We start from the raw sequence: 26541 nt of genomic DNA, 5'->3' as shown, positions 1-26541 counted from the left end.
ACCCAACAGGAGCTGAGAAAGGTCCAGTTCGGAATAAACTTCCCCCCTGGGATAAAAACCAAAGAAATGATGAAATTTTAAAAAGGGTAGGCCTAGAAGTAGGCATTGTGAGAGCAGGGGCACAGGATATAAATTCAGAAGAGCAAAATTACCACAGGCCAAACCACAAGTGCCAAAGACACTTGAAGGGAGACACTGCTTACAAGTGCCTGTACGCTAATGCTAGGAGCCTCCGAACCAAGATGAGAGAACTGGAGTGCTTGGTCTTAGAGGAGAGCATTGATATAGTGAGCATAACGGAGACCTGGTGGAATGGAGAAAACCAGTGGGATACGGTTATCCCTGGATATAAACTATATCGGAAGGACAGGGAAGGACGTATTGGTAGCGGAGTCGCTCTATACGTGAAAGAAGGCATTGAATCCAGCAAGCTCGAAACTCCAAAAGAGGCAGACTCCTCCACAGAATCGTTGTGGGTGGTGATACCATGCCCCAGGAGGGACTTAATATTGGGAACGATCTATCGTCCCCCTGATCAAAATGCTCAGGGAGACCTTGAGATGAGATATGAAACTGAGGAAACATCCAAACTAGGAAATGTGGTAGTAATGGGTGACTTCAACTACCCGGACATAGACTGGCCGCGTATGTGTTCCAGTCATGACAACGAAGCAAAGTTTCTAGATATTCTAAATGACTATTCCCTAGATCAGTTGGTCATGGAACCAACCAGAGGGACGGCAACCCTGGACTTAATCCTCAGTGGAGACCGGGACCTGGTGCGAGATGTAAGTGTTGTTGAATCGATTGGGAGCAGTGACCACAGTGCTATTAAATTAAACATACATGTAAATGGCCAATTGCCAAGAAAATCCAACACGGTCGCATTTGACTTCAAAAGAGGAAACTTCACAAAAATGAGGGGATTGGTAAAAAGAAAGCTGAAAAACAAAGTCCAGAGGGTCACATCAGTTGAAAATGCTTGGAAGTTGTTTAAAAACACTATATTAGAAGCTCAACTGGAGTGCATACCGCAGATCAGAAAAGGTACCGCCAGGGCCAAGAAGATGCCAGCATGGTTAACGAGCAAAGTCAAGGAAGCTCTTAGAGGCAAAAAGTCTTCCTTCAGAAAATGGAAGTCTTGTCCGAATGAAGAAAATAAAAAAGAACACAAACTCTGGCAAAAGAAATGCAAGAAGACAATAAGGGATGCTAAAAAAGAATTTGAGGAGCACATTGCTAAGAACATAAAAACCAACAACAAAAAATTCTATAAATACATTCAAAGCAGGAGACCATCTAAGGAGGCGATTGGACCCTTGGATGATAAGGGAGTCAAAGGTGTACTAAAGAACAATAAGGAGATTGCAGAGAAGCTAAATGAATTCTTTGCATCTGTCTTCACAGTAGAAGATATAGGGCAGATCCCTGAACCTGAACTAACATTTGCAGGAAGGGATTCTGAGGAACTGAGACAAATAGTGGTAACGAGAGAGGAAGTTCTAGGCTTAATGGACAATATAAAAACTGACAAATCACTGGGCCCGGATGGCATCCACCCGAGAGTTCTCAAAGAACTCAAAGGTGAAATTGCTGATCTGCTAACTAAAATATGTAACTTGTCCCTCGGGTCCTCCTCCGTGCCTGAGGACTGGAAAGTGGCAAATGTAACGCCAATCTTCAAAAAGGGATCCAGAGGGGATCCCGGAAATTACAGGCCAGTTAGCTTAACTTCTGTCCCTGGAAAACTGGTAGAAAGTATTATTAAAGCTAGATTAACTAAGCACATAGAAGAACAAGCCTTGCTGAAGCACAGCCAGCATGGCTTCTGCAAGGGAAAGTCCTGTCTCAGTAACCTATTAGAATTCTTTGAGAGGTTGTCAACAAGCATATAGATAGAGGTGATCCAGAGGACACAGTGTACTTAGACTTTCAAAAAGCGTTTGACAAGGTACCTCACCAAAGACTTCTGAGGAAGCTTAGCAGTCATGGAATAAGAGGAGAGGTCCTCTTGTGGATAAAGAATTGGTTAAGAAGCAGAAAACAAAGAGTAGGAATAAATGGACAGTTCTCCCAATGGAGGGCTGTAGAAAGTGGAGTCCCTCAAGGATCGGTATTGGGACCTGTACTTTTCAACTTGTTCATTAATAATAATAATAATAATAAAATTTTATTTGTTAGTCGCCCATCTGTCTGAATTAACGGACACTCTGGGCGACGTACAACAATACAAAATACAATATAAAACAATAAAACAATATACAATCAACAATTCACAACATCAACATCAATTCATCTAAAACCATCTTTCAATTAATATACCATAAAAATTAATCCGCCCCAGAAATGCCATAGGCCTGCCTGAATAGCCAGGTTTTTAAGGCTCAGCGAAAAGCCATCAGGGAGGAGGCATGTCGAAGGTCAAAAGGAAGCAAGTTCCAGAGGGTGGGGGCCACAATCGAAAATGCCCTCTCTCTGGTCCGCACCAGCCTAGCTGTTTTCACTGGTGGGACCGAGAGAAGGTCTTGTGAGGCCTATCTTGTTTGGCGGCATAATTGGTGATACTGGAGGTGTTCCTTCAGATAAACTGGGCCGAAACCATATAGGGTTTTAAAGGTCAATACCAACACCTTGAATTGGGCCCGGTAAACAACTGGTAACCAGTGTAGATCTATCAACACTGGAATAATATGATCCCGGCGACGGCTCTGAGTTATCAAGCGAGCCGCCGCATTCTGTACCAGCTGCAATTTCTGGACCGTTTTCAAGGGTAACCTCACGTAGAGCGCGTTACAGTAGTCTAAACGAGAGGAGACCAGGGCATGTATCACTCGTGGGAGCAGATGGACAGGAAGGTAGGGTTGCAGCCTCTGTATCAGATGTAATTGGTACCAAGCTGCCCGGCTCACTGCTGAAACCTGAGCCTCCATGGACAGCTGGGAGTCAAGAATGACCCCCAGGCTGTGGACCTGGTCCTTCAGAGGTAATTTCACCCCATTAAGCACCAAGTCTAAGTTTCCCAGCCTTCTCTTATCACCCATGAGCAATACCTCGGTCTTCTCGGGATTTAGCTTCAGCCTATTCTCTCCCACCATCCACTTACGGACTCCAGGCATTTGGACAAGGTCTCCACAGCCAACTCTGGTGAGGACTTAAATGAGAGATAGAGCTGAGTGTCATCTGCATATTGGTGACACTGCAGCCCAAAACTCCTGATGATGGCTCCCAGCGGTTTCACATAGACGTTGAATAGCATGGGGGAGAGAATAGAACGCTGTGGCACTCCACAATTGAGAGGCCAAGGGTCTGAAACCTCATCCCTCAATGCTACCAGTTGATACCATGGTCAACGGTATCAAAAGCCGCTGAGAGATCCAGGAGGACAAGGAATGTGTATTCTCCCCTGTCCAACGCCCTCCTCATATCATCCACCAGAGCGACCAAGGCTGTTTCAGTTCCGTGCCCAGTCCTGAAGCCCGATTGGAAAGGATCTAAATAATCTGCTTCCTCCAAGTGTGTCTGTAACTGCTTAGCCACCACTCATTCAATCACCTTGCCAAAGAATGGTAAATTAGAGACTGGGCGAAAGTTGTTCAACTCTCGGGGATCCAAGGAGGACTTTTTCAAGATGGGCTTTATCACTGCCTCCTTGAGGGCTGATGGCATTGCACCCTCTTCCAAGGATGCATTTACCACTGCCTTGATCCCTTTGCCCAGTCTCTCTTTGCAGCTCATAATGAGCCACGAAGGGCAAGGATCAAGCAAGCAAGTGGTTGGCTTCACAGTAGAGAACACCTTGTCCACGTCCTCAGAGAGAAGAGGCTGAAACCGATCCCAGCAGACCGGAATGCAACTGGCCGACTCTGGACCACTACCTGTAACCACGGCATGCAGAATCATGCTCTTCAGGTGCTCGATTTTATTGGCAAAGTGTTTAGCAAATGTGTCACAGGAGGCTTTAGAGTGCTCCATAGGTTCCTGAGCAACTGGACCGACCAGGCTTCGGACCACTTGGAACAACCTCCTGAGACAACACTCTGCGGACGCAATAGAGGCAGCAAAGTATTGCCTCTTTGCTACCTTTGTTGCCCGCTGGTAGGCCGCTATTGCCGCTCTAACCAGTGTCCGATCGTCTTCAGTGCAAGATTTCCGCCACCGGCGTTCTAGTCATCTCACCTCCTGTCTCAGACCGCGTAACCGTGGTGTATACCAGGGTGCAGTCTGAGTTCTATTCAGGGGGAGAGGACGTTTCAGGGCCACCCGGTCTATTGCCCTAATGATCTCCCTATTCCACTCCGACACTAGGGTCTCGACCGGGCGTCCTTCAGTAAGCTCCAAATCACCCAGCGCATTCAGGAATCCCTTAGGCTCCATCAGGTGTCTGGGGCGGACCATCCTAATGGGTCCTTGTCCCCTGCGGAGGGTATGCGGCATAGAGAAATCCATATTCACCAGGTAGTGATCTGACCATGACACAGGGTTAGAAGAAACAGTCCCCATTTTCAGAACACTTCGCTCCTCTCCTGAGGCAAACACAAGGTCAATAGTATGACCAGCTACATGGGTGGGACCTATATTACTTAGGTGCAGTTCCCAAGAAGTCATGGTTTCAATGAAATCCCGAGGGGCTCCAGTGAGGGCGGTCTCAGCGTGTACGTTGAAGTCCCCCAAAACCAATAAGCTGGGGAAGAGCAACTGCACATCCGAGACCACCTTGAGCACCTCGGTCAGGGAGTCTGCCGTGCAGCGGGGTGGGCGGTACACAAGCAGAATCCCTAAACTGCCCTTTGGTCCCAACCTCCAGTACATACAATCAACAAACTTGGTCTCGTGGACCTAGAATCAGGAGTGAGCAGTGAAGTGGCCAAGTTTGCTGACAACACTAAATTGTTCAGGGTTGTTAAAACAAAAAGGGATTGCGAAGAGCTCCAAAAAGACCTCTCCAAACTGAGTGAATGGGCGGAAAAATGGCAAATGCAATTCAATATAAACAAGTGTAAAATTATGCATATTGGAGCCAAAAATCTTAATTTCACATATATGCTCATGGGGTCTGAACTGGCGGTGACCGACCAGGAGAGAGACCTCGGGGTTGTAGTGGACAGCACGATGAAAATGTCGACCCAGTGTGCGGCAGCTGTGAAAAAGGCAAATTCCATGCTAGGGATAATTAGGAAAGGTATTGAAAATAAAACAGCCGATATCATAATGCCGTTGTATAAATCTATGGTGAGGCCGCATTTGGAATACTGTGTACAGTTCTGGTCGCCTCATCTCAAAAAGGATATTATAGAGTTGGAAAAGGTTCAGAAGAGGGCAACCAGAATGATCTAGGGGATGGAGCGACTCCCTTACGAGGAAAGGTTGCAGCATTTGGGGCTTTTTAGTTTAGAGAAAAGGCGGGTCAGAGGAGACATGATAGAAGTGTATTAAATTATGCATGGCATTGAGAAAGTGGAGAGAGAAAAGTTCTTCTCCCTCTCTCATAATATTAGAACTCGTGGACATTCAAGGAAGCTGAATGTTGGAAGATTCAGGACAGACAAAAGGAAGTACTTCTTTACTCAGCGCATAGTTAAACTATGGAATTTGCTCCCACAAGATGCAGTAATGGCCACCAGCTTGGATGGCTTTAAAAAAAGATTAGACAAATTCATGGAGGACAGGGCTATCAATGGCTACTAGCCGTGATGGCTGTGCTCTGCCACCCTAGTCAGAGGCAGCATGCTTCTGAAAACCAGTTGCCGGAAGCCTCAGGAGGGGAGAGTGTTCTTGCACTCGGGTCCTGCTTGCGGGTTTCCCCCAGGCACCTGGTTGGCCACTGTGAGAACAGGATGCTGGACTAGATGGGCCACTGGCCTGATCCAGCAGGCTCTTCTTATGTTCTTATGTTCTTAACTGTCACTAGAAGCTAAAATGATGAAACTGAGGTTATCATCCTTTGGACACATCATGAGAAGACATGATTCAGTAGAAAAGACAATAATGGTGGGAAAAACAGAAGGGAGTAGAAAAAGAGGAAGACCAAACAAGAGATGGACTGATTCCATAAAGGAAGCCACAGACCTGATCTTACAAGATCTGAACAGGGTGGTTCATGACAGATGCTACTGGAGGTCACCGATTCATAGGGTCGCCATAAGTCGTAATCGACTTGAAGGCACATAACTACTTCTTTCAAGGTTGTCTTTTCTACCTGCAACCACACGGTGGTGCAGAATCCCAATCTGATGAGTTCCAGCACCACGAGAAAGGCAGACTCTTCCAACACATAAGTGGATCCAGAAACCTTTCCAGGCAGGTAACCTGAGGTTTCTCAAACTTACATGACAGAGAGAAGGGCAAACATTCTTTAAGCCCATGCTACTCTGCCCATTCCAAAACACCATAATTCAGTCCAGCTTTGGCTCAGTAACGCAATATTTGTTTGGCACACAAAAGATCCAAGGATTTAATCCCCAGCATCTCTTGTAGGACTGGGACAGTCTTGTCAGAGGCCCTAAAGAGCTGTAGCCAGTCAGTCTAGCATTGAGTCGGGTTCGACTAATTGATAGACTTAAAGTAAGGCACTTCCTAGCCTTACCATCCCATTTAGTGTTGGGAAGAGTGGGGTAATGTGTAAAACTCTGAAAAAAACTCTGGTGGTGGTGACAGTCAGGGGAGGGGTGAGTATGGTGTGTTGGATGGCTCCACATGAGAAATGGGGAGTGGGAATATAACCGGGATGTAAAGCAAGCTGCCAAATCTGTTTGCTGGGTTTTTGAATAGTCCCATTATATAGTGCTGTCTTAGGCTAATATGTTACAATTTAAAATTAATACAGTTTTAATAACGCAGAATTTTTACTTGATATTTTTGTATTACACTGAGCTTTCCTATAAGGTGATTTTGAAATCATTGTTAATACTATGTTTTTTGTATAACTGTTATTGCTGATTCCATTTTGAATGTTGCGAGCTGGTTTGAATACAATTTCTTTTGTGGAAAGGTACGATACAAACATGTCTAATGAAACATTTTGCTTATTTTATACTTCTACAGTATAGATCAGACTTCTGCCATGTTATTTGGTAGATAATCATTTCTATTAAAGGCAATATTCTGTTACCCATTCACATCTGTCCACAACATTATGGCGAATGGGTCAAGCCTAGTGTATATAGTTTTCCTGCTATCTTCCAGCTAATGAACAAGTTAGGTCAGAATTGAGTAAGTTAGCTTTCACCACCCTATAAATACATTCCAGTGCTGAAGAAAAACAAAAATCAATCAGTATTACTATTATTCAGTTTAACATATTCTCACTTTCCGAAAGAGCCTTTGACTTCCACCACCAGCAGATGTTGGATAATAAATATAAACATTGTGGTCCTCAGCACTGACAGGCTTTTCCACAAATGGTTTTTGGAAAACTTCTCCATTCACCTCCACATGATCTTCACCTTCAATCAAATTGCATTCTAGAAAAGAATGTGAAGTGAAAATTTCAGGCTGGAGTCACAAGAGATCAACATTTCATCATATTTCAGTTTATTTGGGACTCTCAAACATTCAGCAGCAATAACTTGTCATGTGCTAAGTATTAATAAACAGAAAAGTCTTTGTGGTACAGCCACTTCATAAAAACAATCATTTTGGTAACATAGGGTTCTCTATACATAGCACTTTTTATTGTGATTTCAAAGAAGAGAAGGCACTAGTTTGTGCAAGTTCGCAGTTTTGACAATACACTGCATGCGGACATAAGTCAAATACTGGAATACCTTCTGAACTAATTCTTAGAGAACATCCCTCCCATTTATTAATTTTTAAAATGCATAGGCTGCTTTTCTATTAAAAATGTCATCCAAGGCAACTTAACACAAATCCATACAATATTTTTTAAATGAGGTAGTTCTATTTTATGTAAATGGTACATGCTATATTTGCAGCCATATCCTAATAATTTTTTCTCTGAAATGTCTACTTGATTTCAGTGAGGCCTATGTTTAAGTAAGCGTGTTTAGGATTGCAGCCTTACAGCACAACTCTGTATGTGCCTTAGCATAAGTAAGAACCATGGAATTCCATGGAACTTTCTCCCATGTAAGTGTGGAGCACTGCAACCTTAATATTCTTAAAGTACATACAATTTAGGTTTTATGAGAAATATGAAATTTCTACTTGATTTCTCTACTGATCTCTGTTTCTTCAAAACCTGTTTTCCCTTCAATGGTTCTAACTTTTCTTAGAATTTTACATATTTTTATATGATTGATATTGTAGAAAATGGGCTGAAGACAAAATGTGAATGCTTTGATTACTGAAATCTATGGTGGTTATGTACTTATCCAAATCTGAACTAATCTTGCAGAGAAAGTTTCAGTTTTCAAATTGGTACCAACGGGGGAGAAATATCCATGTTCTTGAAAGATATGGCAGCCTGCCAATTTAGAAATTCAGGACTACAGTGCAAAAGTAGTTTCACGTATATTCATATCACATGCCTGACAAGCCTATGCATGTTTACTCTGTTTTCAATAGGACTTGCTCCTTAATAAGGACATTTAGGATTGCAGCCTCTCTAAACAAACAGGTTACTGTATAGAAAAATTGTTCCTGGACTGTATTACTTCAGATATGCAGATATGGTAAGGTATTTAATTATTTCCCCCACCTGCAGTATGAAGTAGTTCAAACTACATGATGAGCTCTTTGCATGTGCAGTCTCTAAGTGCTGCACAGACAGACAAGATCACTGTACAAAACAAGTGCTTAAAACAGAGCTCTTTTATAATTCCATTATAGTAGTCATTACCTTGGGGATTGTTTGGATCACGGATCAGAACTGCATAACGAGGGAGCAAAATACCTTCAGCTTCAAGAATACCATAAACTTCTCTCCTAAAACAAAGAATATGTTTCCCACAAAATGAATATTATCCATGAATTATACATTCAAAGATATCTATATAAAGTCACAGAATTACCATATCATTTTGTGTAATTCCACAGTGACTGTCTAATTAGAGATTTGCACTGTGGTAAATAATAATGGCACCAGTGGGATCTGAACAAAAAGTTGCAGTGCAGTGTACCTGACCCCCTAGGAGCCCTCTTGTTCACTGCTCCAACCAAACTCTAGCAGTGCTACTAATGTTGTTTACTGTTTTAAGCTGAATATATTTCCCTCCATGCACATTTCCATTTTAGCTACATTACAACTTTTTACTAGTTTACTTTTTGTTAGCTTCTTCACCTCCATAATAATCAACTTGATGGGACAGCATTTTATTCAACTTTTAAAATATCATACTAAGCATTCTTTTTTCAACAGGAGAAAGGGGTATTTATTCCTAGGCAGGCATTCATTTGTAATAATCAAATGAAAGATACTTGATCAAGAAAATATAGTGCAAGCAAACATGCCAGATTAGCCAAAAACACACACAATTGGAAATGAAGACTGATTACATGTATCCTTAAAAGCATCTCATTTGCTGAACATACAAATGAACTCAGTAATAACTTTGAATGTTATTACTGAATGTTTGAATGTGGAAAGATGGTGATATTTATTCTCTGACAGTCTCACAGTTAAATCAACAAATTGCTCTATGCATACAGCCACAAGCATCTTTTAACAAGCAAAACAGAACCAATTATTTATACTATATCTATAATTTATGGCTCTTTACCTGTCTTGTATGTGATACTGCATATTCAAGTCATTAATAACAAAAGGATTCCTGAGTTTTGAATAGGCAACTGCTTTGTCCAACGGAAATCCTAAATAAAAATGATTAAGGAATATGAGTTCACAACTACTAAATGTGGACTTTCCAAATTGGCCTGGACTACAGAGGAGAGAAGACCCCCGTAAGGAGAGGCTGAAAGAACTGGGCATGTTAGCTTTGAGAAGCCAAGACTGAAGGGAGATGTGATAGCACTCTTTAAGTACTTGAAAAGTTGTCACAGAGTAGGGCCAAGTTCTCTTCTTGGTCATCCCAGAGTGCAGGACACAGATAATGGGCTCAAGTTACAGCAAGCCAGATTTTGGCTGAACATCAGGAAAAGCTTCCTAACTGCTAGAGTGGTACAACAACAGAACCAACTACCTAGGGAGGTGGTGGGCTCTCCAACACTGGAGGCATTCAAGAGCAGCTGGACAGCCACCTGTTGGATATGCTTTAAGTTGGACTCCTGCATTGTGCAGGGGCGCTGGACCTGATGCCATTATAGGACCCGTCCAACTCCAATATTCTATGATTCTATGAAGAGGTTTTACAAATTACCTTTAATTCCTTTACCTATGAATAGAACTGACTTTCAATGAGATCTATTCAGTTTGATCCAACCTATTTTGGAAATTCTCCTCTTAGTTTTTATCCTTCCTTTCAGTCAACTGCAAAATCATGTTCTCTGCACTGATGGTAAATCTTTAGTTCCCACCATTTATTTTATTTACCTTTGGTTAAGTAACAATAGATAAACCATTTAGCATTTTGTCAGTCAGCAATAACAGTGCTGTGTTTAGTACACTTTTTGGCACTAAGAGGAAAACTACATATTATATACATTTATATACCTAAACTCAATTATTACTGAGCAAGTCTCACTGAAACCAAAAGAACTTATTTCTGAGCTATCAGTGCTCCAATTCCTTCTTTTAAAAAGCAAGGCCACTTTGGGATGGGGAAAGTCTAGAGGAGTAAAGTAGTGCAGGAAGAAGGTGGAACTTACCCTCTCTGCAAGCTAGAGTTACCCTTGCTAGAAAACCCAGTTTTGAGTAGTGAAGCCACAGGAGGGTAAAGGTTCAAGTGACCCCTACCTTCTCTGCTCTAAATTCTTCTCTCTGTGAAACAGCTTTGCATTTTTTAAAAAAAGAAATAGGAAGTTCATTGTATGTACTTTAACCCTAATATTCAGAAGCAAATTGCTTGCTTTGTAGCTTAAGAGATATCAATCCAAAACAATTGTAGTTGTTTCCTTACAATAAAAAAATAACTATCTGAAACATTGGGTCCCTTCCATCACTATAATCTATTGGATTGTTTTACACGGACGGACACACTCTACACAGTAGTGTTGCTTTAATATAAAGGAAATTATTTTGTAATGAAAATCACAGGGCTTCAATGAAATACTTGCGCTAGTGCAAGGATTAGTGCTAGCGCAATGGGAATGTGGGCCTCAAACCCTCTCTTCAAAAAGGCAAAAATAGTTAATAAGATTGAAACATAATACATGCAATATGAAGACATTTTACATTATTGCAATTAAAGAGAGATCACCTTTAGAATGAAAAGAAATGAGACAGTCACATAAAGGCCAGTTTTCCACGGGTTCATTCAAAATCACATCTTCTTCAAATATTACTACTGTGATATATTTAAACATGGAAAGGCGTTCAAGGATTTCATTCATTGGTTTTGATTTTGATTTCTTTGCCATAGAACATATTCCAACCACGATTTGTCTTTCTGGTGGCTAATAATAATGAAAAGGTCAATAATATAAATCCCGGGATTTTTTCTTCCTTGGTTTCAAAGTTTTCACTGTATACTAAGCAAACAATGACCATGTTATATTCTTACGAAGTATTACATATCATGCCCCTCTCACACACATTTATTATGCTCAATTGAGATGCATGGTTAAAGAAACAATAGCAATACAGAATACACAAAAGGTACTAAACCTGCGTTGCAAGTTTTTTAAAAAATTAAAATGTACACAAACTTATTTGCTATGTCCCATCTATAACCTTCCTACAAATATAACCAGCCATGTAAATTTAAGACCACCACTTGAGAGTACAAGTACCCTTCCGACTGGAATAAGTTTACAAAGTATCAGAGGGCACACAATCCATCAGTGACAGCTTCACAAATTCCATTAATTTCAATGTCACTTGAGAAGGATACCCATGAAGCTGTGGCAAGAAGCTCTATGACAACAGTTGCTGGAATGTGTCCTCAACAGGTGTATCTACGAGGACAGTTGAAAAACAATGCTTCACTTAGGTGACATTTAAGCAGCTAGAAGAAAAGGAAATAAATACATTCTGGATGTTTTCTTTAAGTAGGTGAGAGAATTTTCAATTAATGACATTTTATTTAAAAACAATAAAACTAGGATTTTAATTTAGAGATTTCTACTTTAACTATCCCTCTTCACAATGACAATTCAACAACCTTAACTAATAGCCTTATATATAATCCTTGCAAATCTTAGAATTTAAGATACTGTTTTGAGCAAAGTATCACTCGGTACTGAAAACCAGTTATGGACAAAACAATGTATTGTTATTGTTGCATAAACTTCTGAAATCAGTCAGATCTTGATCAATTTGGTTCCAATTTAACAAATGTCATTTACATCTATAAATAACCAAGTTTTAAAATACTTTACTAAAATGGGGCCATACTGCTTATCATTTCTTAGGACCATTTACTATCTTCTTTGTTAACAACATTTTAATATTTTTTTATCAACTCAAACGTTTACTTGCCCCCAAATGATCAAACACAAACAATTAGACAAAGTACATACAGAATCATATTCCTCGTCTTCGTCTTCATGATCATAGAAGGAATCAAATTCTGCAGATCTGTTTTGATCCAAAAGCTCATCTGCATCTTCACTACCCACAAAAAATTTAGGAATATCACTCTCTGTTGCAGTAACAGACATGATTACAAATCTAAAGAAATCTACGTAGATACTATAGTCACTCTGCGAACTGAGACGCTGTACATAATTCCCAGTGGCTAGAGGAATAAAAATCCTTGCAGTCTGGCACTGCTTATGCAGTTGCTTGTTACTTTGATAAAGTCAGCTGCCAAATGCAGTTTAATTGATATCATCTGTCCATTGTTTTGAGTTGTTACATTCGTAAAGAAGAACCCTGCAGGTTACTGCTTCCCTGAGATACTTTGGCAATTTTCTTCCCTGAGGAAAGAGAAAGTAAAAAGGTTGAAAATAGTCTTTACAATACTTAATTATTAGAGATATTTGAGATAACCTGCCAAAAATACTTAATTTTCTGCAAAATTTAAAGCTATTATTCGCAGTATCAAAGCAATACAAAGCACCAAAACTAAGATAAACATATACACAAAGTGGAAGAGTCATTTATCAGGCTGAATCACATCCACATATTGCTCCTGAGAACTATGAAAGTAGAAAAACAAGAGTCTTCTGGGAATGGCAGACAAAGAGAAAAAGCAATGCAGAAACTCAATGTCATGTTTTACCATGGTCAATAACAAAGCGGTAACAGCATTTATGAGTAAAATTAAACTGCAAGCTTAGCCCAAGTTCTTTCACCACCCTCCAACAAATACTAAAATTATGCAGTTACAAAAACTAAAATTAAAAATTTAGCAAAAAAAGGTCATATTTGTATATACAGATGACTGGCTCTAGCTAAAAGCAGCATCCTAGATGAGGCACAGTTCTGCCCTCATTGCCCCACATGGTGCTATAGCTACATCCTCCTACTGAATCCTTTGCATCCCTTGATGCAGCAACCTGAAGCAACTAGGGGATCTAGCAACTGGAAAATGGATTATACTTTCAAAGTTTCTCTCAAGGAATATGCACTCACTACATTCTTACAAGCATGCCAGAAATGTTATGAAAATGTGGAACAAGTTCTCAGGACTTTGAGAACTGATAAAATCCAAGGCAATGAAAATTGATTGAATGCTAAAAAAAAAAAACCCACACACACAATGCCGTGAAAGATTACAGTTAAGGGTTTACTGTCATTGCACCTTTCCAGTCTGCTTGAGCTGGGTGGAAAGAAACCATGATCTATAGTCAAGGTTTGCCCTTGGCTTATTGACTGTAGTTTGTTGGAGCAAAACAATAATGATTCATGGGCTGGATGTTACACTAAGCCAGGGATTGGGTTTTGTTTCCTTGCAGCACGAGTGGGGAGGACACAACCAGCCCCAAAACTATGGTTTAGTAAAATGTGTGAACTGGGCCAATGTAGCTGGGGAAGGAGAGACTACAGACACAATAAAGTGCAACCTACATCCAAAAAGAAGGGATTTAATATTCCTCAAAAGGTGTACACATGTCTATATAATGATTTTATAATCTAAGAATATTGGAAGTTCCAGGCATGAATTAACTCATCAGTACAGAACAACTGGTTTGACAATTATTCTGTTATTTAGTCAAACGAGGGTAGAGTTCTTTCTAGGGGGCCATGTATTCCTCACATACATCAATGTTGCATGCTTTTATGACAGAACTTCATAGGTTGTGTGTTTGTTCTTGACATAACAGAACGCAGTAGTATAGTTTCCAATTTACACCAAATTTTGAAACTGCAGTAGTATATAAAGTAGTATTTTAACAAGCCAACATGGCCCAAAACATTTTTTGTAGGAAGTCTCAACAATTTGAAGAGAACCTACTTCCATATTATTTTTAATTGGTTATTTAAAGCACAATCAATGTGCATATTTACTGAAAAGAGAGTTACACTGAGCAGTGGAACTTACTCCTGTGCACAGGGTTACAGTTACGGGCCTTGCTGAACACACTTCATATTACCCTTGAACTTGCTCATCATGACAGCTCCTCCATTCCAAGACGTGTTAGGTTTCTATCGCCATCTTGTATTTACAGTCATTGGAGCAACCTTCTCTAAGTCATGTTTTTCTTCCAACCAAATCAATATTCTGCCTCTTTCACAAAATTTCATCAAATAATCATCAATAGTCCATTACTGACTTTTCCTCCTCTATACTTAAGAATGTTCATAAATACTCTGGGATATTTAGTAACTATGCCAATGGAATGAGAGGGGAAGAACTCACATATGTGACAGTCAGCATCTAAGCACACACATGTACATAACATCAAACTGAAGTTTATTCAAACTAGACAGGAAACGAAGAAATCAAAGCAAGCAAGAAGATGAGCGGGGAGGTTAACAGGATGCTCCCAGTCTTCAAACTATGACTTGTAGGATCAGGAGCATTATGTGTGAACTAAACCACTGCTCTTGTTTCTAGGACAGACCCTTTATCTAGTCCACCTCACACTCAAAGCTAAGATATGTCGGTAAGAAATTTTCTTACAGATGTCATGCTTGTTTCCACTTATTAAACATTCTGTGGCATAGGAAAATATCTACAGCTCAGGGCATCAAATAATAGAGCCACAGCTTGGGTAGAATACTGATGCCAAAGGAAACAAAAACATAGGCTAGAAATGCTTTCACTGTTATTTATCAAAATCTAATATACTTTAGTGTTTGAAATCTAGTTACTTACACAGCTAAAAAGTGAATTTAATATGTACTACATCTCTTTGTTTCTAACAACAAACAATGTTTCTAATAAGAAATAGGACAATATTTCTTCCTACCGCCTTTTAAGTCCATCATTGGAGAACTGGTGTCATGGAATTTTACTGAATTGTAGAGACATAGTTTAGCAGCATAAAGGATGAGGTCAATAAAGCTCCAAGGGCAATATTTATTATGTCATTGATAATGCCTAACCAACAGAGGGAAGCGCCACAAGAAAAGGTTCAAAGGTGATAATAATCATGTGAATTACTATATTTGACACTGGCATTAATGGATAGTATTTGGACAGCATAAATTTCAGAATTCCTTCATTTCTTCTATTTCAGTATCCAACTTTAATGTCTGTTTTGTTATATTTCTGTTAACTACTCCTACATAAATTTTCCAAAGCTTAGTACAAGCCCTTATTTTCCATTTGGTATTCACAAAGCTTAAAATATTCAAGCAAAATTCCAGCAGTGTGGTAAATAAGAACAATTATTTGTAAATATTTAAAGAAGGGATGTAAATTAAAGAACTGTGGGAAGGTCAATATTTTTATGACCAACTACCTGATGAATGCAGACTGTTACCATTTTTAAATGGTTAACATTTTTAAAACAAATATCCTAATTAATAAAATATATATCATAGTCAATGACTGAAAATGAATTTATCCCGCTTTGTAGCCCTCAAACCAGCTTACAAAAGATTCTCCAAATAAAAATCACATTCAAGCTGGGAATCAGGAAAAGAAATAACATGGTGTTCCTATGTCAGAATTATACACATGACATTTCCTGCTCTCTTCCTTGCTCTTCCCTGGCGTAAACGTTTGGCCTTTGTCAATTAGGCACGAGAGCACACTAATGACGTCTGAGGCACCTGACTATGATGGAGGCAAGTCTTTCCTACTGAGGACTTCTAGGCAAGGGATTGGGGTTGAGCAGCTGGAACTTGCTCAGCCTAAAATGATGGAACAGCTTTCCCTTTAAACCGAAGTGATGAGATATATAGGTGGAAGAACTTCACTCATACGTAACAGGGCGAGTGCGAACCTGTTGTTCTTACTTCATCTCTCAGCGGCTTTTGATACCATTGACAATGGTATCCTTCTGGACCAACTTGGTGAGATGGGTATCGGAGGCACTGTTTTACAGTGGTTCCAATCCTATCTCCAGGGTTGCTCTCAGAGAATAGCTTTGGGTGACTATCTTTTGGCCCCCTAGCAGTTGTGCTGTGGGGTGCCACAGGGTACCATCTTGTCCCCCATGCTGTTTAACATCTATATGGAGCCCTTGGGAGCAATCATCAGGAGATTTGGGGTGAGGTGTCAGCAGTATGCTGATGATACCCAGCTCTATTTCTCCGTAACATCTGAATCGGGAGAGGCCGTGCAAGCCCTGGACCGCTGCCTGGACTAGTATCAAGACAGAGGCACTGTGGGTTGGTGGTTCCCGAGTTCAGATAATTGGTCAGTTGCCTGCTTTGGATGGGGACGTACTCCCTCTGAAACAGCAGGTCCATAGTGTGGGGGTGCTCCTGGATCCATCTTTGTTGCTAGAGGCCCAGGTGACCTCCATGGCTAGGAGTGCCTTTTACCAGCTTTGGCTGGTAAGACAGCTGCAGCCTTTTCTGGACCAGGATAGCCTGACTACTGTTGTCCACGCACTGGTAACCTCCAGGCTGGATTACTGTAATGCACTGTATGTGGGGCTGCCCTTGAGGTTGGTCCGGAAGCTGCAGCTGGTGCAAAATGCAGTGGCGAGACTGCTCACTGGGGCAGGCTATCGCCAACATGTCGCCCCACTGCTGAAAGAATTGCACTGGCTGCCCATTTACTACCAGGCCAAGTTCAAGGTTCTAGTTTTGGTGTACAAAGCCCTATACCGCTCGGGACCAGGATACCTGAAAGACTGTCTTACCCCTTATATACCCAGTCGATCACTGCGCTCTGCAGGTGAGGGCCTCCTGCAGATACCATCTTATCAGGAGGTTTTGTTCTGCACAATATAGGAAACGGACCTTTAGTGTGGCAGCACCTACCCTGTGGAATTCCCTCCCGTTAAATATTAGGCAGGAGCCATCTCTACTATCTTCTCGGCACCTTTTGAAGACTTTCCTCTTTCAAGAAGCCTTTTAAGTTGAGACCTACCCCAGTCTGCATCTGTGTTAGAATTGCTTTTTAATATGTTTTTTAATAATATGTTGTAACCCTTTTTTTTTTTTTAAAGATGTTTTAAAGCTTTTAAAATATTTTTTAACATTGTTTTGTTTTAATGTATTTTAAGGTCTGTTTTTATGATGTTTTAAAGTGCTTTTAGTGTTTCTGTTTGCCGCCCTAGGCTCCTGCAGGGAGGAAGGGCAGGATATAAATCAAATACTAAATAAATAAGTAAATAAAATATTACAGGGTTTTTCACCCTCCTGCAGCCCTTTGCACCCCATCTGCACAAAAGCCTCTGAGAGTTGGAGGACTTTCTGAAACAGCAACTGATCTGATACTGTAAGCTGCAGCAAGGGAAAGTCAGCAGAAATCAGATGAATGGCTGAATTCAAGAAGTGCATTCTATTCATGCATGTCACTCTATAGATACCAACCACAGTTAAATTCAATTCCAAAGAATCTAGGGGGCAATTCACACAATTTATTCTTTACTGATAACAAGCAATTTTGGCTATTCCCAGTCATGTATCCATATGGACAAAGGTAATGGGATGTCCTGGACAATCACAGACATAAATGTTTAACTGAGTTCTGCATCTCCTGCTGTTTGTTTTATTCGTTGCTCTGTTATTGATTGTTTTATTCATTGTTGTTTGCAGCTCATGTTATTTTTAGATATAGTCTTGTTAAATATAGTATTGTTTAGCATGTTAATTTTTTGTAGTTCTTGTGAACCACTTTGGAAACTTCTTTTTAGTGGAAAGGAGGCATATAACTATGTTGAAATAATCACTATTTCCATGATCACCGATTTCTTTTTTTCTGGCCACAATTATTACAGGAACTGCTGCTGATTAAGATTACCAAGTTCATCACATGTCCTTTTGTCCATGTGAAAGCCTATCTGGAGACAGTTGGAACCCACAACTGTACCCTAAATAGAAAAAAGTTAGCTTGGATCCTCTAAATGAAGACTGAACAGGATCACATAAGCTTTCAGTTGGATGGGTAAATAAAACTGCATGCAGCCTGACGCTGTGAGAGACATGAGTAGTAGCTCAGCAAGGAAGCCTCTGCCTGCAAGGGACTTTTGTTTCTGACTCTGATGTTTTAATAGTCAGAATGGTATTTTTCAGCAACATCTGACTTTTTACATCAAGCACAAATACTAGAAACTAACAGAATTCTTGCAATATTTTTCTTGGGGTTGATTCACACTATCCTAGAAGGAAGTGTGTGTGTGATGCTGACTGTACATGGGTTGAATTTGTAAGCATGATGGCCTTAATTTATTTATTTATTTATTTTATTGCACTTGTATACTGCCCCATAGCCGAAGCTCTCTGGGAGGTTTACAGCAATCAAAAACATTAAAACAAATATACAATTTAAAAACATATTTTAAAAACAATTTAAAACACAATTTTAAAATTTAAAACAATATAAAAACAATTTAAAACACATGCTAAAATGCCTGGGAGAAGAGGAAAGTCTTGACCTGGCGCCGAAAAGATAACAGTGTTGGCGCCAGGCGCACCTCGTCACACAGGTCATTCCATAATTTGGGGGCCACCACTGAGAAGACCCTCTCCCTTGTTGCCAGACTCCCAGCTTCCCTTGGAGTAGGCACCCGGAGGAGGGCCTTTGATCTTGTAGTGTACGGGTGGGTTCGTATCAGGAGAGGCGTTCCATCAGGTATTGTGGACCCAAGCCATGTAAGGCTTTATAGGTCAAAACCAGCACCTTGAATTGAGCTCGGAAACATACAGGCAGCCAATGCAAGTGGGCCAGAATCAGTTTTATATGTTCGGACCGTCTGGTCCCTGTTACCAATCTGGCCGCTGCATTTTGCACAAGCTGCAGTTTCCAAACCGTCTTCAAAGGCAGCCCCACGTAGAGTGCATTGCAGTAATCTAACTTGGAGGTTATCAGAGCATGGACAACGGAAGCCAGGTTACCCCTGTCCAGATGGGGACGTAGTTGGGCCACCAACTGAAGTTGGTAGAAGGCACTCCATGCCACTGAGGCTACCTGAGCCTCAAGTGACACAGATGGTTCTAGGAGAACCCCTAAGCTACAAACCTGCTCCTTCAGGGGGAGTGGAACCCCATCCAGGACAGGTTGGACATCCAACATCCGGTCAGAAGAACCACCCACTAGCAGCATCTCAGTCTTGTCTGGATTGAGCCTCAGTTTATTAGCCTTCATCCAGTCCATTGTCGCAGCCAGGCACCGGTTCAGCACATTGACAGTCTCACCTGAAGAAGATGAAAAGGAGAAATAGAGCTGCGTGTCATCAGCATACTGATGGCAACGCATTCCAAAGCTCCGGATGACCGCACCCAACGGTTTCATGTAGATGTTGAACAGCATGGGGGACAGAACTGACCCCTGCAGAACCCCATACTGGAGAGTCCAGGGTGCCGAGCAATGTTCCCCAAGCACCACATTCTGGAGGCGACCTGCCAAGTAGAAGTGGAACCACCGCAATGCAGTACCTCCCACTCCCAACTCAGCCAGTCTCCCCAGAAGGATACCATGGTCGATGGTATCGAAAGCTGCTGAGAGATCAAGGAGAATCAACAGAGTCACACTCCCTCTGTCTCTCTCCCGACAAAGGTCATCATACAGGGCGACCAAGGCTGTTTCCGTGCCAAAACCAGGCCTGAAACCCGACTGAAATGGATCCAGATAATCGGTCTCATCCAAGAGTGTCTGGAGCTGGCCGGCAACCACTCGTTCAAGGACCTTGCCCAGGAATGGGACATTTGTTACCGGCTTATAGTTATTAAGATTTTCTGGGTCCAGGGAGGGCCTCTTCAGGAGTGGTCTCACTACTGCCTCTTTCAGGCAGCCAGGGACCACGCCCTCTCACAGAGAGGCATTAATCACTTCCCTGGCCCAGCCGGCTGTTCCATCCCTGCTAGCTTTTATTAGCCAAGAAGGGCATGGATCCAGCACAGAAGTGGTTGCACGAACCTGTCCAAGCACCTTGTCAACGTCCTCAAGCTGCACCAACTGAAACTCAACCAAGAAATCGGGACAAGGCTGTGCTCTGGATACCTCGCTTGATTCACCTGCTATAACACTGGAGTCTAAGTCCTGGCGAATGCTAAAGGTTTTATCCTGGAAGTGCCTAGCAAATTCATTACAGCGGGCCTCAGATGGTTCTACCATATCCCAGGGGCCAGAGTGTAATAGCCCCTGGACAATTCTGAAGAGCTCCGCTGGGCGGCAGATTGATGATTTGATAGTGGCAGCAAAATATTGTTAATTATTTCCAAACACTATCACTGTATCAATATGGAGCCACAAAAATATCTTAATCCAACCTCATGCAACAGAGACATCAGTTTGAAATACTGGAAGGAAGAAAATCCATCAAGAAATGTGCTTGGAACTATTGTGATAGAGGGGAAAACATATGGAAGGCACAAAGATAAAATGGGTCAGAGCCTTTAAACAGACAGACAGAAGGGAGTGAGAGATTATGTGGGCAGTCAGATTACACTTAATTTTTTTTTACACACTACTCTCACTTCTGCCAAGTAAAATGAGCAACACTGAGTTGGAGGGATGATATAACCATGCTCTCTCAGCCCCTGAAATACGGATATAACAATGGACTTTATCGTAATTAACAGAATAAGTTTTAAAATGTTACAAACTCAGGGAAAAACACATTTTTGTATGAACTTCAGACTTAAAAAGATAATGAACTCTTGTCTTTGCTACTATCGTTTGTTTCTGAGTTTGTGCCAAAAATGCCAATCACAGATACATTGAAATTCTGGATACCTGACTTGTTTTCTATGGAGCAGCAATCACTTCCCCACCAGGAAAGACCAGCATAAAAGGCTTTAAAATAGACCAGAAAGTTCCTATTCTAGATAATGGGTGTTTCTCTCTGGCCTTTTTGTTATCTAATTAATTGGCTAGATCTGCTTTCCTAAATGTCAGTCGCAGCAATGAATTCATTCTTGGCTAAAAGCAAAGAGAGGCAGGAGAAGGCTAACTTCTCACAAAACAAATTAGAAAAATGGCTGCTTGTTTTGCCTCATATATCAGATCCCACAAATGTTAGAAATTTAAATTTTTAATGAAAGATGGAAATCTAATGTATATTGTGGCTCATACAGAAAGGGAAGCAACTGCTTCCTTTGCTCCTCCTCCCCACAGACATCCATGTAAGGAACCTTTATTGTTGACATAGTGTGCTGCTGCCACAGATGAGGAGCACTGCCAGTAAGAAGGCTGAATATTTACAGAGCATTTCAAAACAAGATTTCCTCAAATATTTTAACCCAAAGAAAATGTACAACTTCAGAAAGTTGTATTATACAACTGCAAAGGACATATTATTTCTTACCGAGATTTAAAGAGAAAAGCTGAACTACGTAGAAACAAAAATCCATGAAACAGCATATTTGCTGAATTCCTAATAGCACCTTCTTCAGTTAGTTCTAGCACTGGACAGTGCTCATCATCAGTTCACATCCTAGGACAAAAGAAACAAACATAAATAAGTTACTATTATGATCAAGGACAAGACACCACATCTGCAGAAGCAGATTATGGGGAAATATGATATTGTATGACATTGCAACAATTTTTAAAGCTACGGCTGCAATCCCACACTTGGTTACTTGGGAGTATGCCTCACTGCCAGTATTCTCAGTAAACATTGTTCTGAGTAAACATACATATAGTAGGGCTGCAAGAAATTTGTATGCGTTGGAGTTGGCAATTGAAGCTGGAAACTGAAAACAAACTGAAGCTGGAAAAGCATATTAATTCCAAAGTCCATAGAAACACTTCCAAGGTGGTATTTATTATTACGTACATAGGACTGAAGGCCACAGCTTTACAAAGCAATTTATTGCTTATCACTTGTCAATGCATTCTGTCCTAATAAGGATAGGAAAGTAAGGGTGTAATGCCATGATCCTTGTGAGGTGTCCCAGAGGTCATAGGATATTGTGGACCTCCCTCTCTGCTGGCAGAGAAAGAGGTCCATCATGGAAATCTCTTCATTGCAGCTACAATGAACCTCTGCAATAATCTCCCCTTACAAGGGGGAGAGCAGGTTCATCAAGGGAGATTGTTCTTTCCCATTCCCTCAACAATGGATGGAAAATACACCAGTCCTGGAGTTAGTATATTTTTCTATCCCCAACCTTCTCCCATGACTGGTGTGAGGACTGGCAGGGATATGGATTTGTCAGTTCTTCTACCCCTCTGCCCCAGCACAATCTAAACATGTTTACTGAGAAGTTCCACTAAATTAAATAAGATTTATTGTCAAGTACATAAGATTCAGCTGTACATATGCTTAACACTGGCACAGAAATTGTGCCTTGCAATATTTGCCACCTTGCCTTCAGATCACATATCAAAATGCTAGAACTAAAAATGTTTCTGATTTGTACGGCTAGAAATCACAGTGAATAAATATTTGTACCTTAATAGTCAAAACACAAAAGCTATCAAAACTACCACACACAAAAAATTAAATCCTTGTAAATATGTAGCACATTGGTATTTGTCAACTCCAGTTTTTAATCTTCCCATGCTCCACGAGAATTGCATCTTTCCTCTCATTGACATGATAATCAAATGTAACTTTTTTCAGTTTGAAAAATTACAAAAATTCTCCACATCTTCAGACAGTTTATTCCATTCATCCACCCCTCATTTATTTTCTCTGTTAGCTTTGATGAGATCTTAAACACACTTTGGATTCATCTAACAAGATTACAATGTTTTGCTATTCTAATCTGGTACAAACCTAATAGGTACAAACCTAATAGGAGAGCCAGTGTGGTGTAGTGGTTAAGGTGTTGGAGTATGATCTGGGAGACCAGGGTTCGAATCTCCACATAGCTATGAAGCTCACTGGGTGACCTTGGGCCAGTCACTGCTTCTCAGCCTCATGAAAACCCCATTCATCGGGTCGCCATAAGTCGGAATCGACTTGAAGGCAGTACATTTACATTTTTTACAAACCTAATAACCCTCTTTAATTGTATTATAAACGTGTATGTATTATCTAATATGATTCTATTTGAAAAACTTGGATAACTTACTACTAGAATGATGCAAGTGTATCTCGATACTTCAACAAAAAATGGTAACCATAGTTTTGTTCTCCTTTATTCAGAATTAAGATTTTTAAAAAGCACACACCATAAATCCTTAGTCACCTCAAGAGCAGTTCTGAAACTGGTTTTGTCAATAGCTCAAAAGGCATTGCTAATAATAGGTTCAAAGTATCAGAACTATTTTCATGGCTTGCACTTTTTATAAAAGAGTTATAAGTCTGAAATGGTCTCTGGTCAAGATCATTTGGTTCTGTTTAAGATAATAACAGATATGCCAACGGACACTACAACAAATGAGTTCAAGGCAACAGACATGGCAGTTATCTGAATTGTAGATATGCAGCAGACATCTTATTTGTTAATATTCTAAACCAGTTGTTTTCTAAGAGGTTATTTTTATTATGTAAGTAATTCCTCACTAATTGTTTCACTAATAAAATACACTTGTTTCACAACAAGAATTAAATTTTGCTTGGAGCAAATCAGCCACACACATAGCATATGGGTTGCATTCAACTAAGTTATACTCAGAATAGATCTACTGAAATTATAAAGCTAAGCTGGTCATATCATTTACTTTATATGGATCTACTCTGTGTAGGACTAATATTGGATAGACCTTAGAACAAGGCAGAGGACAAGAGGTATTTCATCTGTTTGAAACTGGGAAGCATGAGAAGTTACCCTATAACAGAGTGCTCCCGAAAGAAAGTCCTATATAATCCAACTAGACACAAAGTTTCACATCTATCACATTTTTATCACATCACCACAGAAGCCATGTCCCTATGTCCCTATCATATTTTCAAGTCTATGCTTTGTTTCTAGACCAGTCAACACATGGTCTAATATTCACACTACCTTTTACTCATTGTGCCTATTTAGAAGTAAGTTCAGTTTAATTCAATGGGGCTTACTTCCAGGTAAGTGGGATTAGGACTGCTGCATTTTGTCAATAAATCCTGAAAGAGATGGGGCTTACTTTTATTATCTATTTATTTATTAAATTTTTATCCCACCCTTCCTCTCAGAAGGAGCCCGGAACAGCAAACTGCAATACATCCCTTTTATAGCTGCAGCCAATAATTTGTTTCTTGCAAACACATTTTTTGAGCAACTGAAAAGATGGACATCACCAAATGGTTAATATAGGAATCACATTGATTATATAACTGGTAGCAGAAGATGGAGAAGTTCCACACTTCCTGAGAAAACAAGACCAGGAGCAGACTGTGGTACAGATCATGAACTGGTAATATCGAAAATCAGAGTTAAGCTAAAGAACAACAACAAAGCAATCATAATGCCAAAACACAATTTAAATAACATCCCAGAAGAATATAAAGATCAAATAATGAACAGATTTGAGATTTTAAACTTAGCTGACAGAGAACCAGAACTAAAACAACAGGTTCATAGTCTGGGGGTGCTCCTGGGTCCATCTTTGTCGCTAGAGGCCCAGGTGACGTCCATGGCTAGGAGTGTCTTTTACCAGGTTTGGCTGGTAAGACATCTGTGGCCGTTTCTGGACTGGGATAGCCTGACCACTGTTGTCCACGCAGTGGTAACCTGCAGGCTGAGACCTATCCCAGTCTGCATCTGTGTTGAAATTGCTTTTTAACATGTTCTTAAACTTACTTTTTTAAAATGTATTGATAGCTTTAAGTCACATTTTTAAGATGTTTTGTTTTAATGTGTTTTAAAACGTTTGTGTTTATGATGTTTTAATGTTTTTAGTGCTTTGCAAGCGCTGGGCTTCTGCTGGGAGGAAAGGTGGGATATAAATCAAATAATAACAATAACAACAATAATAATCAAATATGGAGTGATCAGGGATGAATGCAGAAAGATAATGAAAATGAAAATGGACTGCCTTCAAGTCGATTCCAACTCATGGCGATGCTATAATAGGGTCACCCATTACCTTCATGGCTATGTGGGGATTCGAACCCTGGTCTTCCAGGTCGTAGTCCAACACACTAACCACTATGCCACACTGGCACCTTCCTCTAGTTAAAAAGAGAGAAAGACCTCAATGGATGATGAAACTCTTAAAATAGTTAAAGAAACAAGGAAAGCAAAAGGAGACAGAAACATGGTCAGAATAATACAGTGACTAGTATGTAGGGACAAAGAGAACTATTACAATAGTTATTGTATAGAAATAGAACAACAAAGAAGGTAGAACAAGAGCCCTATTCCAAAAGATAAAGTAATTAAAGGGAAATTTAAACGAAGAGTAGTGATGTTGAACAATCAGCAAGGAGACACACTGACTGACGGAGATGAAATAAAAGGAAGATGGAAGCAATACACTGAATAACTCTATAAAAGAGATGACAGGATGACAGATTCATTCTCGGAGGGACCGTACGATGAAGAACAAGAAATTTTAGAATGTTAAGTGAAAGCTGCTCTTAAAATACTTGAAAGAAGCAAATCACCAGGAACAGATGGCATACCAACAGAGTTGCTATAAGTTACTGAGATTGAATCTGTCCAAATTTTGACAAATTTGTCAACAAACATGGAAAACTAAACAATGGGCCACGGACTGGAAGTGTTCCATATATATCCCAATTCCAAAGAAAGGGGATCCCAGGGAATGCAGTAATCATCAAACTATTGCCTTAATATCCCATGCAAGTAAAGCAATGCTCAAGATTCTACAACAAAGCCTTTTACCTCTGGAGCGAGAAATGCCAGATGTCCAAGCTAGATTTAGAAAGGGAAGAGGTACCAGAGATCATATTGCAAACGTATGCTGGGTAATAGAACAGACCAAGGAATTCCAGAAGAAATTCACCCTGTGCTTTATAGATTCCAGGAAAGCCTTTGATTGTGTAGATCATGAAAAACGAAGGAATGCTTAAAAAGAAATGGGGATGCCACAGCATCTGAATGTCCTGATACACAACCTATACTCTGGACAAGAGGCTACTGGAAGGAAAGAATATGGAGAAACCGATTGGTTCCCA

At 40.4% G+C, this 26541-nt stretch overlaps 1 protein-coding gene across 1 annotated transcript in view; it reads right to left on the bottom strand.

Moving 5' to 3' along the window:
* Window positions 1–26541, bottom strand: part of PPIP5K2 (diphosphoinositol pentakisphosphate kinase 2) — a 170487-nt gene that overhangs the window by 141640 nt on the left and 2306 nt on the right. Inside the window, exons 2-7 of the mRNA XM_061623458.1 lie at window positions 21832–21960; window positions 12535–12933; window positions 11274–11469; window positions 9678–9768; window positions 8798–8883; window positions 7306–7460 (exon numbers count right to left, since the gene is read on the bottom strand). Of these exons, the coding sequence (XP_061479442.1) occupies window positions 7306–7460; window positions 8798–8883; window positions 9678–9768; window positions 11274–11469; window positions 12535–12675 (669 nt within the window). The 5' untranslated portion in view covers window positions 12676–12933; window positions 21832–21960. The remainder of the gene's footprint in view (window positions 1–7305; window positions 7461–8797; window positions 8884–9677; window positions 9769–11273; window positions 11470–12534; window positions 12934–21831; window positions 21961–26541) is intronic.

The sequence above is a fragment of the Rhineura floridana genome, chromosome 1 (assembly GCF_030035675.1).
Source record: "Rhineura floridana isolate rRhiFlo1 chromosome 1, rRhiFlo1.hap2, whole genome shotgun sequence".
In the NCBI taxonomy this organism is placed as follows: Eukaryota; Metazoa; Chordata; class Lepidosauria; order Squamata; family Rhineuridae; genus Rhineura; species Rhineura floridana.
The sequence above is the reverse complement of the archived record's forward strand: the minus strand, read 5'-3'. Positions and strand labels throughout refer to the sequence as shown.